This window comes from Delphinus delphis, chromosome 2 (assembly GCF_949987515.2).
Source record: "Delphinus delphis chromosome 2, mDelDel1.2, whole genome shotgun sequence".
In the NCBI taxonomy this organism is placed as follows: domain Eukaryota; kingdom Metazoa; phylum Chordata; class Mammalia; order Artiodactyla; family Delphinidae; genus Delphinus; species Delphinus delphis.
The window spans coordinates 37248564-37268747 of NC_082684.1; the positions used below are offsets into that span (position 1 = coordinate 37248564).

Below are 20184 nucleotides of genomic sequence, written 5' to 3' on the forward strand. Positions count from 1 at the left end.
CGCCCTCTAGACAGTTTTCAAGGCCATGGGAAATTGTAAAAAGGGAGGAGATGGGGGCTAAGGAGCCAAAAGCCCACGTGCAAGGAGCAGCCGGGCTGGGGCCTCTAGGACCCAGAAAGCGAGTGACGACATGTCACGGCCCCCTGAAGATAAAGGTGACCCATCACCAGAGTGGGAAGAAATGCCGTCTTGGTGACCAAAGGCAGGAAATACTGAACCGGGAAAACAAAACGAAATCCTAAACTCTGACCAAGGGGCAACTGTCAACTATTGTTTTATACAGCGTAAAAAAGCTGCTAAAATCAGATCTCAAAAGGCCATTTAAGTATCGTTTTCCTCTCCTCCACCACATACAGCTGAGAAGTCAAGCTCTGCTGAGACAGGAGGTGTAGGGAGCCCTCAAGGGCACGTGTGGCTGCGAGAGAGCCATGTTCAAATCCCACTCTGGCACTGGCTGTCCAGTCACCTAACTGCTGTGCGCTGGTGTCCCGTGCTAACCTCAGAAGTTCATGGGGGGGGGGGCCAGAGGAGAATGAGGTGGCAGGCCCAGCACCGTGCTGGGCACCTGGTCACTAGCAGTCTTTATGGCCACATCTGCTCCGCTCAAGCTTCCCCAAGGGGTTCAGGGCGAGAGGTGCCAGGGTGTGACCCTGGGCTGCCCTGCACGGTGGGAAGACCAGCCCCTGAGCCCTTCCCCTCTGGCCGCAGACGCTACAGAACGAGATCCTGGGCCACGCGCCGCGGGTGGAGGACGTGCTGCACAGGGGGCAGCAGCTGGTGGCCGCGGCCGAGATCGACTGCCGAGACGTGGAGGAGTGCCTGGGGCAACTGCAGGTCTCGTGGGACACACTGCGGGAGACGGCAGCCAGGCGGCTGCAGCGCCTGCGGGACGCCAGCGAGGCCCAGCAGTACTACCTGGACGCGGGCGAGGCCGAGGCCTGGATCAGTGAGCAGGAGTTCTACGTCTTCTCTGACGAGACACCCCAGGTCGGCTCGGGAAGGGTGCCAGGCTGGGTGTCAAGACCAGCCCAGAGGAAGAGCTGGGTGGAGGTGGGCAGTCAGTGGGGAACCTGTAAGGCCAGGTGTGTGAGGAGTGAGGGCAGGGAGAGGGTGTACGAGTTACCCTGCTTCTCAGGACGCCCCTCCTCTCAAGAACATACAGTAAACGTACTACAGCCGGGCGCCCTGTTTGCCAATTAGATTTGCTCTAACCCAAGGGTTCTTCACCTTTTTTGTGCCATGGATTCTGTGCAGATGAACTGCTGCGGGAGTGGGTGAGAGGTGAGGGGGGTCTCTAAAAGCTGGGGTGATACAGGAAGTTTCCATGGGGACAGAGGTTGGATCTGGGCCGGGAAGGGTGGATGTCAGACGAGAATTGAGGGTGACGAATGGAAGGTAGGGTGTGGGTGTTGCCGGGCAACGGGAGGAGAGGGGAGGGGACCGTGGGCAGTTCTCCTATGGGTGTCCCGCGAGCCTGGCCCTCCCCCATCTCGGGCACCTCCAGGAGCAGGGCTGTAAGCTGGGCCAGGTGAGCGCGTGCCCTGACGGTCCGCTGCCTCCTAGGATGAAGAGGGCGCCATCGTGATGTTGAAGCGGCACTTGCGGCAGCAGCGCACAGTAGAGGAGTACGGGAGGAGCATCAAGCAGCTGGCCGGCCGGGCCCAGAGCCTGCTGTCTTCAGGCCACCCCGAGGGGTGCGTGTGCCTCCAGATCCCGGGCGTCAGGCCAGGGGCCCCGCCAGCCAGGATCCCTTCAGGTCCAAGGCGGAGAACAGGAACAGTTTTCCCGAAAACTGTGGGTTTGAGAAAACTGCCTTCTGGCCTGCTCATTGGCCCAGTTCCCTGTTATGTTGTGGTTTTGTGTAACTTCACGCAGGGCTGACTGAGGCCTGGTTTGCAAAGAGATTTGAGGAAATGGAACAGCGAAACTACCCTCTTGGTGAACAGAGAGCTCCAGTCTTTTCAGGAGTTCGTCTTCAGCATCTTTCAGCTTAGCCTAAATTTGCTTTTCTTTTTGTGGTCCAGGAGGTACCTCAGGATCTCACAGTGTCTCAGCGAGATCATTATACACCCATCTACACTGTTCAGTTGTGTGGGTTCTGCATAAATGGGAGCCCACTGGGCCAGACACCTCGGGCCACCCCCAGTCACGGCCCTGTCCTCAGTCACCTTCAGGGCACCCACAGCAGCTGCCTCAGCATCTCCCAAGCCCCAGGGATCGAGCCCCTGGTATGGCATGCCCCTCCCGGAAGAGCTGAGCAGGGTCTGCTGCTGGCGGAGCCAGGCTCAGCCAGCCCACGCCTCAGCCTCCCTGGAAGAATAGCGGAAGAGTTCTCCATTTGCACGTGTCTCTCTGAGCTTCCCAGAGTCAGGGGTAGGGGTGGGAGGCACCCCCTCTAGGGGAACACATTTCACTATCCCCTGAAGCATCGTGGTCTAAGGGGTGGTTCCTTCTCTCCCCAACTCTTCCCCGTGCAAAGCCGCTCTGCTGTTTCTCTGAAGCTGTGCTCCGCCACTCGTCCCCGCCTCGGGCCTGGGGAGGAGGAGGCTGGCTCCTGATCTGGCTGCTCTAGGTTCTCTGTTGCCGTCTCTGAGGGCTTTCTTGTTTTGAATTCCAGGGAACAGATCATCAGACTTCAAGGGCAGGTGGACAAGCAGTACGCGGGGCTGAAGGACATGGCAGAGGAGCGCAGGCGGAAGCTGGAGAACATGTACCACCTGTTCCAGCTGAAGCGGGAGGTGGAAGACCTGGAGCAGTGGATCACGGAGAAGGAGCTGGTGGCCTCCTCCCCAGAAATGGGGCAAGACTTTGACCACGTGACTGTGAGTACCCATGGCCACCGCTTGCTTTGTCTCCCTCTAGTGCAGTAGACCTAGGAGCTGTCGTGCAGACACATACACACACCCGCCAGGTGCAAAGTGCCGCAGCGATGCGGGCTCCCCCGGTGCGAGCTCAGGTGCCCTGGGGAAGACATGAGAGCCCAGCTCCGGGCAGTGGCAGGTGCCGCTGGGAGAGTCGACAGCTAGTGTGATGACACCACCACACCCCTGAGCCCTGGTAACCGGTAACCGCTTTTCTGTCTACCCCCGTCCAGCTGCTCCGGGACAAGTTCCGGGACTTTGCCCGGGAGACCGGGGCGGCTGGACAGGAGCGGGTGGACAACGTGAATGCCATCATTGAGCGGCTCATCGACGTGGGCCACGCGGAGGCGGCCACCATCGCCGAGTGGAAGGACGGGCTGAACGAGATGTGGGCGGACCTGCTGGAGCTCATTGACACGCGCATGCAGCTGCTGGCCGCCTCCTACGACCTGCAGCGCTACTTCTACACTGGCGCCGAGATCCTGGGCCTCATTGACGAGAAGCACCGCGAGCTGCCTGAGGATGTGGGGCTGGATGCCAGCACCGCCGAGTCCTTCCATCGCGTGCACACAGCCTTCGAGCGGGAGCTCCACCTGCTGGGAGTGCAGGTGCCTCTCATCCCTGGCCGTCCCTCCACGCCTTCCCCATGCCTGGCGTCCCTGGGGCGCAGTGTCAGGTCCTCTCCTGGCTTCTAGAGGGGAGACTTCTCGAACAGGCATCTCCTTGGAGAAGCAACAGCTCCGGACAGGAAGCAGAGGCTTTCAGATGCTCTTTAGCGTCAGAACTAGTTCTTTAAACTGAACCTTTCCCAAAACCCGATGCAAAAATACCTTCAAATGCAATTTCTCTGGTTGTCAAAGTGTTACAGTATCGTTAGTGAACATACATGTAGCACTTTTCTAGTACCAGGTACTGTTCTAAGCAATATACGTGGTCAGTGAATCCTCAGCCTCCCTCTGAGGAAGGGAATAATGTTATCTGCCTTTTCTAGATGAGGAAAGCAGGCACAGAAGGGTAACTAAGTTGTCCAGAAACATGCAGCTAAGCAGTGGAGCCAGAATTCAGCTCCTGGCAGTCTGGCTATAGACTCCACACCCTTAGCCACTGAGCTGTTCAGCCTTTCCCCATGGGAGCTGGAGGGGGGGCCAAGACCAGCCTAGACTCCCTCCTCTCATCATGGGTTGCCCCCTGAGGTACCTCCACAGGCCCCTAGGGTTCTGCAGAGTTCAGCATGATGGATAGGTTGAGGGCAAGGGGCTCAGCTGTGGGGACTCACTGGGCCTCCAGTGGAGCAGGGAGAGCTGGGCCAGCTGTGCAGTCCTGCACCGACCCAGCAGGGTTTTGGGAAAGAACACCAAAGTAGGTTGGGCCCCTGGTTCACCAAGAAGGGGACAGCCTCAAGATCTGTCCTCCAGCTGGAGGTGCTTTGGGGTTACTGGAGCCCCTGTGGCAGGTACAGCCCCAGTGAGGTCTCAGGAATGAGGCTTCACTGCCCTGGGGCCGGCCTCAAACGGGATGGTACCATGCAGAATGGTTAGGAACAGCGAGTTGAGAGCACGCCTCCAATCCCAGTTGCACCCTCTCTGAGCGTGAGTGACCTCGGGCCAGTCACTTAGCCTCCCTGTGCCTCAGTTTCCTCATCTCAAAAACAGGGATAATAATAGTACCTCTTTGACGGTGTTGTTGTAAAGATGAAGAGAGTGACAGAACGTGTGTAGAGCAGCGCCTGGCACATAATCACTCTCACAGTCACACGCCAAAGGGCACAGAGCCCCTCTCACTCCCCAATCCTCATCAGAGCCCAAGGGATGCTTTGGGTCAGCAGGGGTGCCAAAGCAAGGAGCCTTCTCTCCAGCAGCCAGTGGGTGGATCCTGCTTCCAGCACTGTCCTCGGGAGGGAGACTGGGAGGAGGCAGACGCCCTCGCCCATCCCAGGCCCAAGTCGTGTCTGCCTGGAAAACAATGTTCAGTTTTGCCCCATCACAGGTACAGCAGTTCCAGGACGTGGCCACCCGCCTGCAGACAGCGTACGCTGGAGAGAAGGCAGACACCATCCAGAACAAGGAACAGGAGGTGTCTGCTGCATGGCAGGCGCTGCTCGATGCCTGCGCGGGGCGCCGCACCCAGCTGGTGGACACCGCGGACAAATTCCGCTTCTTCAGCATGGTCCGAGACCTCCTCTCCTGGATGGACAGCATCATCCGGCAGATCGAGACCCAGGAGAAGCCCAGGTGAGGGCAGCGTCCTCAAGGCAGCCCCGCTCCCGGCCCACTTGGTCCCAGAGGCTGGCAGAGCAGGGCGCTGCTCCGAGAGTCTGCCCCGGAGGGACGTCCTGGACTGTGGGTGCGCAAGAATCCCCAAGGGGCACCTGAGGCTGCATCCAGGGAGAATCTGAGTGGCTCAGCTGCCACCAGGAGAACCGACTATTCCAGAGTAAAGGGAATCCTGAGAGTGCCGAGAAAGACATCTGTCGTTCAGATTCTACGGTGGGCGCAGGGGCCGTGGTTGTCAGTTTACACATTCAGAGCTGGGCAGGTCCAGAAGTGGTCCTGCTCTTCCCCCCAGCACGGGCATATGGGGGCCATTTCCCTAAAACTCAGGAAAGGAGCTCATTGCGCGTGAGAGGTGGGGGCAGGCACGTGGGCAGTCGGCCGGGATCAGAGCTCTCTACACGCTTTGTGCCCACCTCTGTCCCTCTGCCCCTAGGGTGCCTGTCCCGGTGGTCAAGCTTTTATATTTAACATCATTATTGAGCTATAATCCACATACCATACAATTCAGCCATTTAAAATGTACCATTCAATGTTTCGCATAGTCACAGTTGTACAGCCGTCACCACAGCATGTCTAGAACATTTTCATCACCCCAAAAAGAAACTCTGTACCCCTTAGCAGTCATCACACCCCGCTCCTCTGGCAACACTAATCTGCTTTCTGTCTCTAATTTGCCTGTTGTAGACTTCTCACATGAGTGGATCATATAATATGTGGTCCTTTGTGACTGGTTTCTTTCACTTACCACAATCTTTCCAAGGTTCATCCACGTATCAGTACCTCATTCCTTTTTATTGGCAAATTTAACATTCCTGGGCTTTTTTTATGGTCACTGCACCCCCGTCCATGTCCTGACCACTGAGCAAGGGAGGACACTAGGGCATCAGTGTTCCTGCTGGGGCTGGGCAGCTGGCAGAGGACTTCCTGGCTGTCCAGAGAGAGAGAGTCAGACTCCCGGGCAGGTAGGGGTCCCCCTCTGATCGGGACTTGGTGTCAGATGGGCCAGAGTCACCCAGAGTTTCCTTTTTCACCAAACACCCGCCCCCGCAGGGACGTCTCCTCGGTGGAACTGCTCATGAAGTATCACAAGGGCATTCTGGCGGAGATGGAAACCCGAAGCAAGAACTTCAGCGCCTGCCTGGAGCTCGGCGAGTCCCTGCTGCAGCGGCAACACCAAGCCTCGGATGAGGTGTGAGGGGAAGGCGGGACAGAGACAGGCCCTCCCTGTCCTTCCCTCCGCTCCTGCTGGGCCAGACAGCTTCCTGGGAGGGAACCCATGGGCTGTGGTTTCTCTGAGGAGGCTTTCTTGCGGGGGGGACTGGGGCTGTGTGTAGGCCCGGGGCTTATAGCTCCACCAAACCTATTCGAGGAACTGGCCGCTACTCTGTAGGGAGAGTGGGCTCATAACCCAACTAACCCTCACATATGTGTATGCTTTGGTCTTGGTGACACCCACTTCCTGGGTGAGGCCCATGGTAACCTCAGAGAGGTTAAGTAATTTACCCAAGGCTGCACAGCTGGCAAGTGGCAGGGCCAAGACTTGAAGCCAGGTCGGTGGGACAAAGCCCAGCAGGCTGTGCAGGGCCCCTCCGCACACCACCTCGGACAGGGGGAAGGGTTACCAAAGCCTGAGCCATCTTCCCTTCCTCCCCGCAGATCAGGGAGAAACTGCAGCAGGTGGTGTCCAGGAGGAAGGAGATGAAGGAGAAGTGGAAGGCCCGCCAGGAGCAGCTCCACATGTGTGAGTGCAGCCTGGGAGCCAGGGAACCTGGGGGGGCGGGCCGGGGGGGAGGGGCCATGGCACAACGCGGTGGATTTCCCCCCCTGCTGGAGAAGAGCCGCCACAGCACCACTCATCAGCAAAGTTCAGGGCCAAGGGCCTTGGGGAAGAAGACCCAACAGACACGCCGCTGGAAGCCTGCCCTTGACCAGCCAGCACCTGTTCCCTGTCCACCCTCTGCCCCACCTGTCCCCCGCCTCCTGCTTGGCCGGTGTCCCCGTAGAGCTGTGGCCTCTCCAGGGGTCAGCGTAAGGCTCTAGCGCATCCCAAAGGTTTGATCTGAGGCATGTGGGGCACAGAAAGAACTCTGTTCTCCGCAGCTGGAAACAGGAGAGGTAGGGAAATTCCACCACCCAGGTAGGAGCCGCAAGCCACAAAGACCTGGACTCTCCCGTGGCTGCGACTGTGTGAGACAGCCAGGGGCCGGGAAGGGAACACTCAAGACTGTTCTCAAAGGGCGATGTCAAAACCATTTTGTTTTAGAGTTTGTTCTAATTCATGTGTTTTTCAAATATCGCTATCGGTGGAGATGAGGTAGGGGCCCCGCACGGGGATGGAGCAGCCTCGGGCAGCAGGTCGCCACTGAGCAGGGTGTCCACGCGGTTCAGGGACACCTGTGTGGGCCTCGGCCTGCCCACCAGCTCCGCATGTCCGTGAGGGGCCCCGGGGTCCCGGCAGGATCGGACCGCCGGGTGCTAACAGACCCCTGGGCTGTGTTGTCCGTGGCAGGGCTGGAAGTGTGCCAGTTCTCTCGGGACGCCTCGGTGGCTGAAGCATGGCTGATCGCCCAGGAGCCCTACCTGGCCAGCCGGGACTTTGGACACACGGTGGACAGCGTGGAGAAGCTCATCAAGAGGCACGAGGCTTTTGAGAAATCCACGGCAGGCTGGGCAGAGCGCTTCGCCGCCCTGGAGAAGCCCACCACGGTGAGCCGGGAGGCTCGGGGCGGTGGGCAGCCACGCCTGGGGGGTCCTCAAGTCAAGAAGTCTTCGGCGGTCACTGGGGACCTGCGGACAGTGTAAAGGCTGGGCAAGACGGGAGAGTGGGAAGGAAATAGGAGAGGGAGAAAGTGCTGACTTTTGAACCCCAAAGACAAAAGGGGCTCATTCCAAAAGGAAGGAACACCAGGTGCGTCGGGTATCGGGAGCCTCTTTGGAGGAAGGTTGTCTGAGAGCAGGCTCCCCTCTGTGGCTTCTCTGACCCGACACCCACCCCCGGCCTTTGCCTCCCCTAGCTTGAGCTCAAAGAACACCAGACCCCGGAGAGAACTGACGAGGAGACTGGGTGAGTGCCCTCTGCGGAGAGGGGTGGAGGAGGAGAGGGGAAGGGTCCTTCTAATCAGAAACCGCCCCCTGATGCCTTGACAAACCACCTGTGACCTCTCACACCTGGGCCACTAGTCAGGGAAATAGAGTGTCTGGAGCTTAAAGACAGAGAAGAGCTTTCATTCTCTCCCAGTCCTGGGTGGCCTGAAGGCCTCGTGCAGGAAGGAAATGGGTGGAGAGCAGTGGCTGCTGCACCCTTGCCCCCCTGCTCTGGGAACCGGCTGAACATGTGTCCCAGAGGCCGTGCTGCACGGAGCCGTGGCATTTCTGAAGCATCTGCCTAACCTTTCAGGCGGAGGCAGGTTGAGCAGCTCCTTGCTAAGTGTCTGCCAGGCTGCTGACTTGGCTTGTGTTCTCTGGGGACGGAGTGGGAAGCCAGGCCTTGGAGGTAGTCTCTGGCCTCTGAGAGGCGTTTGTTTCTAAAGCGGGACTCTGTCTTCCATAGGCCTCAAGAAGAGGAAGGCGAGACAGCAGGGGAGGCTCCCCGAGGTCCCCACCGCGCAGCCACCGAGCGAACGTCCCCGGTCAGTTCCCTGTCCCATCTGTCTAGTTCCTGGGAGTCGTTGCTGCCCGAGCCCCCTCATCCCGACTAGGCCCAGCTGGGGCAGGAGGCCAGGATGGGCACACACTGCCCCTGCCCCCCAGACTCCTCCAGTCAGTCTTCCTTGTTTACTCAGCTTTTCTTAATTCCTAGAATAATTCCCCTTCTCCCTTCAACCAAGGAAAGACTGACATGCCAGCCCACTGACATGACTCTTAGTTTGGTTTTATCTGGTCTAATAAATTTTATTATATAAATACATTACCATCTACATCAGGGGGAACAGTTTATACAGGCAGGAATGATTCCTTTGTATACACTGTCCTTTTACCCATTTTCCCTCTAACACCATCCTTAACTCTCCCCTCTACGCCCACACACACACACACACACAAATATACTCACAAACGGACCATTTGGTCTTCCTGCCCTGGCCAGGGCATTTGGGGCAGTGAAGTGGGCATACCCACCCTCTAGCAGGTTCCTTCCTCCTAAGCAGAGCCGCCCCCCCCCCCTTTGCACCTTCCTGGCCTGAGGCTCGTGGGTCAGGGAGTTGGAGATAGAGCTAGCTCTGAGGCAAGAACAGACTTGACGGAGCCCTTCAGGAGTGAGGGAGAGCCCCAGGCCACAGGCCTCCAATTTGTAGAAAAAGAGGACGCCTGGGGGAGGAGAGGGAGGGACGCAAACACTCCCACTGCCAGAGGCCTGGCAGATGGCTTCAGGACCTGGCCTGGAATAGGAACCAGGAGGTCTATGCAGGAAGTCTGGGAGGCTGTGATCCAGGTTTTGGGGAAATGTGCTGGGAGCAGCTGACTGAGAAGAAAGCAAGAATCCAGCATGTGCCTTGCATGGCTTTGCCACTGCATGTCCACCACCTCTCCAGGTGCCCAGGTGAGCTTGCCTGAACCTTTAGGAGTTCTTGGTGGAAATTTCTGGTACACCAGCCACCCCAGAAAAATGCACAACACTGAGCATTTCCTGTGCAGAGTCCCCGTCAGGTCTATATTTCAGCCCTTCCCACCCTCTGAGACACACACACACACACACACTCACTCTCACACTCACACTCTGAGCTCCCTCTGACACCTCCAGTCGGCCAGAGGTATCCTGAGCTGCACCAGCCCTTCATGTCCAGCAGAGGGCACTCCTGGGCTCCCACTGGTGGGTCTCTCCCAGGACTTCCCTCTGAAGATCCCATCGGCGCATGTGGGAGTCTCTGGTGGACTTTTTCTCAGGAACAGCCTCCACTGGAAGGAGAGAGAACTCTGGGGGCTGGCATGGACTGTGGACACGGGGGCTGGGACTGTTCCTGCCACCTGCGCTTCAGCTGTGCGTCCCTGTGTGTCTGCACGGTGGTGGCCTGGGTCTACGGGTTCCTCTGTGACCACCTGCTCGATCCATCCATTGTCTGTGTCGTGTACGTCTGTGCAATGTAATTACATGTGCATCAGAGCCGCCTCCATCCACCGCCTGAATGTCGCTGGATTTGGGGGGAGTATAACCTGCTTGGACCTGAGCGTCTCTGGAAGGAGGGAGTGAGCCCACATTTGAGACCCTTCCCAGAGAGCCAGCCACCCCGCCAGATGGGGAAACTGGCCTGTGCCCGGTACCAGGAAGAAACTGGATGGCGAATCAAATGAACACCAGGCCTGAGGCCTCATGGAAACAGAGTTCTTGCTGCTTCTCCTTTCCGACCCCTTTGTTGAGTTTTCACGAGGCTCCATGGGACTCCGAGGGAGAGTGGGATACCCCACTGGTCCTTGATATGAGAAGAGAGGAGAATGGGTCACATGCAGGGTTCAAAACCTTTCCAGAAACCTCAGGCCTCTCCCAGGAAGGCGGCTGTCCGCTGAGCCTTCTCTCTGGGGTAGGCCTGGGTCCAGTGGCTCTCCTGCTGTCCCATGTGTGGTCTGGTGTCGGTGCTCTATAGGATAGATCCGTGCTGTGTGTGGTCTGGTGTCGGTGCCCTATGGGATAGATCCGTACGCTGTGGCTTCACGTGAAACCCATCACTAGTGCATGCCGGCTTCCTGCATGGGAGTGGACCAGGCACCTGAATCCCTGAGTAGACTGCTGCACAGCACACGGTGGCCACCCTGCCAGCCCCGCCTGGTCCTCCGCTTCCCGGGTGTGCGCACGCACACATGTACGCACACGCAGGGACTGGAGTACCATTCCACGCATTCAGCGTTTCTTCAAGCACATCCATTGCCTCTATCACCTCTTACCTTTCCACATTAGAGCATGTTCTAATAAAAACAAAAAGAAAGAAAAAAAACCCATTATACGGTAAGTGTGTAAGAAAGAGTGCATGAGGCCAAGCAGAAGAAACAAGGTTTCACAAATGGCAAAATTCCTGGAGTGGAAGTCAGGACATTGGGTTCTAGTCCTTAATTGTAGACTTCGTGCATGATTTTAGGCAAACCCCCTAATCCTCCTGGGTCCCCCTGCCCTCATAAAGCTCTGTCTGTGGGATTACAGAAAGTCCAGAACATTCCTGTATGTGAACAATGCACCTAGATAAAGGGAGAGTTGGGAGAGACGGGTTTCCCCACTTTTGTCTCGTTCTCAACTCTGAGGAACCTGGTTCTGTGGTCAGGTGCCAGCTGGTGTGAGGCTGGAGATGAGAAAGAGATGGCAAGGGGCCAGGGTGTTTCCTGTTTGGGGAAGAGAGGAAGCCAGGGTTGGACCTCTGCTCCTGCCAAGGCCAGTGCCCTGAAGGTGGTCCCCGGGCAGCGGGCTGAGCCGTCCCCCTTCCTCTCACCCCCCCACCCTCCACCTTGTGTGTCCCCCCTCCATCCTGGGTGCGGCTCTGGGGAGGGCTTGAGGGTCCTGCTAAGGGTCCTCATCTTCTAGGCTCTGAGTGCCGCAGAATCCTCAGTGTACCATTTGCGATGAGATGCTGATTGCTAAGATGCTGAGGTTGATTTCCTGGAGAAGCAGTGGGATTGCAGAGGATCCGAGTCAACCCAGGCTTAGGGGCCCCCAGCCAACGGCTGCGGAACCTCTTCTGTGGCACTGTGCCTGCTTCCCGGCCGCGGGTGGGAAGGAGGCCCTGCTCTAGGAACTCTCCCAATGGGGCTGCTGTGACGACGAGAGGGATACCCCGAGAGGGATTGGTGCTGCGAGGGGCTGTGACAAGAAAGAGTCTGCCTTCGGGGTTCCCTGTTTGGGGCAGTCGTGCCCCGTCTGCCTTCAAGCCTCAAGGCTACATTCCTCTGTGGTGCAGGGATTCTGGGGTGAGGCCGCTCCTGAGAGCAGCTGCCTGGGTGCCTGTCATTATCAGGCCTTCATCAGGTTGTCAGGGAAAACTCTTACCCAAGTGCAGCTCACAGACGTCACTCTTCCCATGACCTTCCAAGACCGCCTGCAGCTGGCTTCCCCGAGAGGACTGGGCATCTCCTTCCAGCATCTTAGAGGTTGACGTGGCTTCAGGGAAATAACCGGCACTTGAGAACCTGAGGGATGGTGCCCTGGGGCTGAGCAGGCACTGGGTTGCAGCAGGTCACCTTTTAGCCAGTGGCTGGCTGGCTCCAGCTGCTGTCACTCCCTTGGCAACTCCCCACAGCAGCAGGCAGCCTAGGGCTCTCATCAGCGGCCAGAGGCCTGGCTCTGACGTTCTTGGAGGGAAGGGATGTGGGTGTGGAGGCAGCAGCTGTGTTTCTTCTTGCCTGAGCGAGCTTTCCCCATCCTCCCTCCACTCCCCCTGTGAGGCTGAACTGAGCTGCTGATTCAGGCGTTTTACAGTGAAGGCAAATGGTGTGTTTGCCCATAATGAGCAGACCCAGCCTGGAAAGAACGTCAGTTTTCCCGTGAACCTGGGCGTGTCTGTCTCCCCAGGATGCCTGAATCAGCGTGGCAGGGCTGTGTCTGCCTACAGTCTGGCACCGCGCCCTGGCACCCCAGGCTCCGTGGAGAAGCTGGCTCTAGGCTCTTTGTGGACATCTGTCCGCCGCTCGGTGCGCCCAGCTCTCTGTACTAGGGTCGGACGTGATCTTCCTGGTCCCGCTGCTCAAAGGCAACTCCTAAGTTCATCCTCCAATCTGTGTTTTAGAGCATCCGCGATACTGATGAACCCAGGATGGGACTCAGTTAACATTGCAGGCATCTCAGAAATGAGGCGTGAAGCTGCCGACTGCTGGGTGTCAGATCTGGATGGGCGAGTCAGTGTCTTCTCTTTTGAGACTTTCTGAGTGGCTGGCTCAGAGTCACCAAGGCATCAAGCAGCCGCCAGCGCCTCCAGGGCAGGGAGCCCACACTGGTGGTGGGAATGGCAAAGACAGCTCCTGAGGAAGAGTCGTTCTCTCCCCCGGGATGGCCGTGGACCAGGTCTCCCCTCCCTGTCCAAGGGGACCCTGCACACTCCCCTCTCCTTTCCCCGTCACTTTATGTGGTGGCCTTCTGCTCTGTGTCCCCTCCTGTTGTCTTCCCTGGTTCCCAGTGGTCATCTCAGACAGATAGCTGGCCCCTGGGACACAGTGCTGAGCCCCTCCGCTGCCCATCCCACTCCTCACGAGAGCCCCTCACCATCCCTGCCACCAACCCGGTGGACCCCTCGCTGCTTCAGCCTCAGCTCCTCCCATGCTCTTTCCTCTGTTCAGCAACAACGTCTCTGTTCTCCCTTTAGGCATCTGTCTCTGTTCACTCTAAGTTCCCATCTCTTCATCTCTTTGGCTGCTCTCAACTCAACCAACCATCTCTTTTTCTCCTCTTGCAAACAACTGTCTTCTGAGCAACCTTCCCAACCTGTCTGCTGACAGCCTTCTCACCCAGAGGATGAGAGCCCAGACCTCAGACACTGGGGGAGGGAAAAAGTTCTCGGCTGCAGAAGTGGCCAGCTTCCCCCACCCCACCGTCTCACAGGGCTATTTGGTTGCCTAAGGTATTCAACAATAGATCTTGTCTGGCCTCAAGCCCCTCTTCTGGCCCTTTCCAAGGTGACCATGACACGACCACACTGCCTCAACCTATCAGCCACGTGTCTTACATAAGCCAGACGCATTCCCCTTTAGACCATGAGCCCCATCGGATAGGCTCTTTTCTCTGGAGCAATAGTCCCACCGTCTTCTCTTGCAGCAGGATTTAGTAGGAAGAGCACAGGGTTTGGGACCAGAGAGATTCGCATCCTCAGACTTCCACTCACTAGCTGTGTGACGGTGGGCTAGTTACTCATTTTCCCTGACCCTCAGTTTCCCTCATCTGTAAAATAGGGGCAGTGATACTGGCCTCGCAGAAAGGGTGTGAGGATAGAAAAAGAGAATATGGGTAGAACACCTAGTAGGTGATTGTGTTCATTTTTCCCTTCATTTTTTTCTCACTGCAGTCCTTCATCTCTTAAGAGAAACATTCTCCATATGAATTCTAACATCCATTGCCAACACCCTCCCAAACCAATCTTCCTGGAGTGCCCTTCCCTGGAAGCACCCTACATACACACTCTAGGCTCAGTCCTTACTGTGAGGTAGGCAGGTAAGACCATTGCACGGCTAAAGTCAAAATCTCTGGGCTGCATCCTCTTGCCCTCGTTCTCACTTACCAGCATTTCCTTTAGAGAGAAGCTCGCTTGTGTCTCCTTGTTTGTTGATGTGTCTGGGTTCACTGAGCATCTTCTAGAATCTCCCAAAGACCCTGTGGTCGCACCCCTGGTTATTTTTCTCCCTGGAGCTGGAGTTAGTTGTCTGTGTGCTGTCCCCCTGCGCCACCTGCTGGCTTGGCCTGGAAGTACACCTTCAACACCTTTAGTCCAGGTAAGAAATGTACCCATGCTGCCCCTCTTCCCTTCATCTTCTTGAACCTCCTCTGGGGAAGAGACATCTGCCTGCTTCCCCCCACCCAAGTCAGTTTCCTAACAAGGCAGGACCCTAAAATGTCAAGCTTACAAGACTCTGCAAATACTCTGATGTGGCCATCCCCAGCCCATCAGGGGCTCAGGCCTCTCTCCCTGTTTGACTACAATCCTGTGGGATCCTAAAAGGCTCTCCTATCTGTGCCCTTTCCTCCCCTGATGTTCCCACCAGCATCCAGTGCTGCCTGTCCCCTACCCTCCTCTGACATCGTGATCCCAGCAGCCAGCGCACCCACCCATCTGTCACCCAGACCTTCAAATCAGAGAACAGAAGCTCCATGCTTATTCCAGGCCCCATCCCTGGGCCATTCTCCCTCCTTCTGTTACACCCACTTATGGTCTAAACTCTCCAGCAGCCCCAACCTGACGCCCAGAGTTTCTTCCAAGTAGCTGGATCCTCTTTTTTTCAGTGTCCCCCAGCTCCTCTGAGTGATTGCTCTAGGCTGGGTTACCTCTCAGCAGAGTAGGTGTAATCTCTGCATCTTCCTGATGACCCAAGGGCTAAAGCAGCTGGCCTTCTGCCTTATATCACGGAGGATCATCTTAGCTATCCAGGGCCTTTTGGCAGAACCTACCTGTCCCTACAGCCAACGAGTAGCCAGCATCCCCTTCTGGTGCTCTGCTGTCCACAGATCTCTCTGCCTGTCGGGCAAGGCACAATCTCTATCAGAGCATGGTATGGTTCCAGGGGCAGCAGAACTGCCCCTCAACCCCCAGCTCTCTTAGAAGATGGTGCAAAGCATATTCACCCCTGGGGCCTATAAAAGGAGGGCCCAAACCACGCCCCCATCTTTCTCCTGTGTGTCCCTTCCCCTAACCCAGGAGAGAGAGAAGCCCTGCCAGCCCTGGGCCTGGGAGGAGCAGCTGCCACCAGACCCCTCCACCTCCCACCCTCATTCTCGACTCCTTCTCCTCAGGCCTTGGCCTTCAGGGGAGAGGGGAGAGGGGAGAGGGTGTGTTTTAAATTTTCTCCACATGAACAGTCAAGAGAACAGAAGAAATCTTTGCATACATTGGAAAACCCCCATTTCCCAAAGCCCACCCATGACCTGGCCATTTAACTTTTGGTCACACTGGCCGTGGCCTCTGACTGGCCCTGCCAGGGAACATAGGTCAGGCATCCATTAGGAAGAAACAGAAGAAAGGTGAGATTAAATTGGGAGGCAGTCCTGGAAAAATCATCTCTATTTTCAGAGGAGAGTTCCCGAAAGGAAGGAGCATGGAAATGAAAAGTATAGGAAGAAAATACGGACACACAGGGCTCTAGTAAAACCAGTCCCAGGAGGGAAGAGGCTGGGTGAGAGGGGTGAACATGGTTGTGAGGGTCTGCTGGGTTTTCCTCCCAGCATCTGCCACACATCTTCCCTGAGGCCCCCAGAGCAGGTGTGGGGAGGGCCTGGCCCATCACCAGGAGGAACAGCACAGCCAGCTGGAGAGAGAGAGGATGAAAGGCTTCACTACCTCCCCAACAGTTATGCCCAAGTCAGAGGGTTGGCCTGACTGGGTCCATAGAAGGACCCCGAACGCAGGCTCCCAAATCCAACCCTGCCACTCCTGCCCTTCCTCCCTGCTGGAGGAGGATCCAGGCAGGGCTTTAGAGCCTTCAGATCCTTGTGGTCAATTCTGGCTCTTTGCTGACACTCAAAGATATAAATACTGCCAGATGCATAAAGATGGGCATGGCCCAGCCACAACTCTCAAGGGATTCTAAGACAGGAAAAGATGAGAGCCCTACAGATGTGGTAAAAACTCAGGCCTGTCCAATTCTGGAGTGCATGCTCTTAATTGCCTCTGGTATCTATTAGCTGTGTGACCTTGGGGAAGTCACTTAACCTCTCTGAGTACAGGTTTTCTCATAGATTGAAGGTGTTAGACTAGGGTAGTGTTTTCCAAGTTTTCCAGCCATATTATCCTTTCTTTGGGGGTTCTTAGGGAACCCCAACCTGTTTATTGAACAGCCCTAATTTGATGGGATACAGCCATGACCAGCTTTACCTTTCTTCCAACCACTGCCTTCAGACATCTCCGTTGAGCCTCCGCTTCCCATTCCTTAGTGCCAGCTCAGGCAGACCCTGGTCACTTTTAGCTGTTAAAAAGTCTAACCAGTCTGTTTCAGTTTGAAGCTTCAATCTGATGTCCCGTATGGTGCCCATATCTCTCATTCTCCATTTCTCTATTTTGGCTTCAACCCAAGGTCTGAAGGATCCACGATGGGGAGCACAAGGTCTGCTGTTTCCTGGCTCCTCCCCAACACTCCCCTGGGTCTCCATCTTCAGTTGGGACAGGGAGTAGAAAAGGGGGCAGTGTCTCTTTACTGCCTGGGTTGGCTCTGGTCCTCTTGGGCTGTCAGTGCCCTTGGTCCTTCAGGTGTCCAGATACCACCTGCTTGGGGCCTACAAGACCCTTCCCACCTGGTGCTGTAAGGTCTCTAGCAGTCAGGCCTTTGAGACAGGGTTCTGGCCAGATGTCTCAAGCTAGGGTGGCCTTCCTTGGTGCTGGGCTCATAGGAGACCCGCCCATTCTTGCCCCAGCCGGCATTCTTGTGCTGCACTGGGAGGCTGGCTGCCCCTTGCTGCCGCAATCTGTCCTGCCCTCTCTCCTGATGCAGTGGCACAAAGGCCTCTGCATAAGGGTGTACCCAGCTGGGGAATAAGAGGTCTGCTTCCCCTTCTTATGCGCACCTGACATACCAGCACGTGGCTCCACTGGAGGCCCCTCATTTGGCTTGGGCAGGGGCTGGGAGGATCCTGTCCTCTACGGGGAGGAGCAGGGAGGTAAAAGCCGCGGACTTTCCCGGGAGCAGTGACTCCTTAGGTGGTGATTCTCTACCCCTGCAGCACATTCGAGTGCATGAAAAGCTGATTAAGAAATTCCAGTGTGCTGACCCCACTCCAGGCTAGTTAACTCAGCATCCTGAGGATGGGTCCCGGCATCCTTTGTTAACGCTCCCGAGGTGATTGTAAAAGGCAGCCAGGGTTAGGAGCCACTGCCCTACTCCAACAAATCCCCACCAAATGACGGAGGCAGGACCTGGGGAGCAGGTCACGGCCCTGCACCATGACCCGGGAAGGTCTGGGTCTCCCTTTAGAAGGTGGTGGCGGAGGCTTAGGGCCTGGTGCCCTTAGCTTTGGGGTTTTAGACCCAAGTGGAAAGTAACAGAAGGGTTCCCATACAACATCCTACCACAAATGTTCTTCTGTCCTGTCTTAGCAGCAGAACCCTTTCGTCATTTGAAGTCTTGCCAGAGCCCCACGGATGACTCAGTAGGAGCTGGAGTATCTGTCTGAAGCAGGGGTGGGCCCTGGAGGCGGGCAGCATCGGAAACCCCCGGATGAGCCCCTTCAGCTCACTCTAAGAACCTTCTGTTCCTATGTTAGATTGGAGAGGGGGAGAGTGAGAATGGAGCCAGAGACATGGGCACAGGCTAGGGAAGCAGGCCAGGTGGAAACCCACAGCAGGTTGAGGGAGGGCCAGGAAGGGCACAGGAGAGAGGAACCAGACTCAGGTGGGGCCTGCTGACCTCCCAGTTCTGCCGAGAGTAGCCACCCCTGGCTCTGAACCCCCAGCAAGGTGTGCTCCTCCCATATGCCCCTGAGCAGGGGGAAGAAGAGAGGCAGTGGCCCCAGGACCTGCAGCCGCCACTGCCGCCAGGGCCGCACAAGGAAGGGCAGGAGGAGAAATCCAGCACGGATGAGAGGCCCACCACAGAGCCCCTCTTTAAGGTCCTGGACACGCCCCTGAGCGAGGGTGAAGAGCCTACAACGCTGCCGGCCCAGGTGGACCACGGGCACAGCGTGCAGATGGAGGGCTACTTGGGCCGCAAGCACGACCTGGAGGGGCCCAACAAGAAGGCGTCCAACAGGTGTGTGGGGGAGGGCCGTGGGGTAGGAGGGGTGGGCAGCTCCCAGGGACTCTGAGAGCAACATGGCTATGCTTGTGGGCGAGGGTACCCTCTGCCTCTAGTCTGAGAGCTCCTGGGCATTCTCTGGGACAGCCTGGGGGCTGCTTGGCATGATGGGAAAAGCCTGTCTTCCGTTGTGGTCCTGAGTTCAAATCCTATGACCTGGTACTAGTTGCTCAGCCTCTCACTTGTAAAATGGGGATGACGGGGGCAGCCTGCCTCTTCAGTGCAGATGCCATGCCTGGCGCAGAGCAGGAACTCGGTGAACGCTAGCTGTTATTATCCCAGGGCGGGGCAACAGGTAGGCCTTAGCACTAACAACACATCCTTGACCAAGTCCCACTTTTTACTCAATCTGGGCCCCAGTTTCCCCAGCTATAAAATAGGAGAGGAGAAAGAGTTGCTATGGTCCCTCCTAGCAACCATATGACTCTGAGGAATTCATTCAGAGGCTGTGTCGGTTCCTGACCCTGAGGCAGTCATGTCCTTGGGTGTGGTCTACCCAGGGATGCCTAGACCCAAAGTCTCTGGAGGCTCCTGCCTTCAGGTAGCAGTCCAGGGTCCCAGAGAAACAAGGCAGCATCAAGAGGTTGAAGCCAGCCACATTCCCAGGGCCCACTGGCAGCATACAGAGAGAGCCTAGCCTGGGGGACATGCCAAAGTTAATTCAAATTCCAAAAATCAACTGGGGGGCCCAGCCAACCTGAAGAGGTATATTGCTTATATGCAAAGCCTGCAGGGAAAGGGAAACTAGCATTTATAAAGTACCTACTGTGTGCCAGGCATTATGTTAGGACTGATAATAGCTTCTCAAACCTCCTATGATATTGTGGTTTCCATTCTCCTGATGGAGAAACAGTCTCAGAGAGGTTAAATCATTTGTCCATTTACTCCAAGACCAGCTCCTCCTTTGCAACTGCCTTACTTGGGCTACAAGCTCAGAGAAGGTGGTGAGGGCCAGAGGAAAGATCCCTGAGCTGGTGTCAGAAATCTGGGCTTTGTGGAATGGCTCTGCAGCCAGCTTTGTACAGGTCAGGTTCTCTCTTTGACCTTCCAGTCCTTCCTCCCTACGTGCCCTGCTAGTTCTCCACTTTTCTGCCCTCAAAAGGGAGGGAGGAGGAAAGGAGGAAGAGGAGGAAGAAAAGCTTAATGTTTCTCAGTACTCATTACTGTGAAAGGGCAACATGTTCCCCATTTGTCAGGGAAGGAGCTCAGGTGAGCCCACACATGAGCCCATGAGCCTGCTGTTCTCACCAAACATTTCAGCTGAGATGAGCCTTGATTTACACCAATACATTTCTTTAAAAAGTGCTAGTACAGTATACCAGGCATATATCATCAACAAAACAAAAATATCACTACCAGCAAAACAAAACCCTGCTCTGTTCACATTACAGTTCTGTAGTGAGACTCAAATATGCTGGTGGCTATGGAAATGCTTTGAAAAGTTGTTTATACTATTGGTCTTAGACTCAATAATTCTACTTCTAGAAATATATCTCAAGGTAAGATCAGAGTTACAGGCAAGGATGTTTATCATACTGCTATTTAAATCGTGGATAAAATTTCCAGTATTAAAAGGTCCATCAATAAAGGGATTATTTATATATGTGATAGGATACCATATAACTATTCAAAATTATTTTCAAGAAATATTT

The 20184-nt window shown here is 56.1% G+C and overlaps 1 protein-coding gene across 1 annotated transcript in view; it reads left to right on the plus strand.

Annotated features, from left to right (window-relative positions):
- The window catches only part of SPTB (spectrin beta, erythrocytic), a 124151-nt gene that overhangs the window by 99653 nt on the left and 4314 nt on the right, over nt 1-20184 (plus strand). Inside the window, exons 23-33 of the mRNA XM_060004400.1 lie at nt 709-987; nt 1564-1694; nt 2618-2822; nt 3095-3469; nt 4848-5092; nt 6185-6323; nt 6791-6875; nt 7644-7840; nt 8149-8198; nt 8685-8763; nt 18225-18487. Of these exons, the coding sequence (XP_059860383.1) occupies nt 709-987; nt 1564-1694; nt 2618-2822; nt 3095-3469; nt 4848-5092; nt 6185-6323; nt 6791-6875; nt 7644-7840; nt 8149-8198; nt 8685-8763; nt 18225-18487 (2048 nt within the window). The remainder of the gene's footprint in view (nt 1-708; nt 988-1563; nt 1695-2617; nt 2823-3094; nt 3470-4847; nt 5093-6184; nt 6324-6790; nt 6876-7643; nt 7841-8148; nt 8199-8684; nt 8764-18224; nt 18488-20184) is intronic.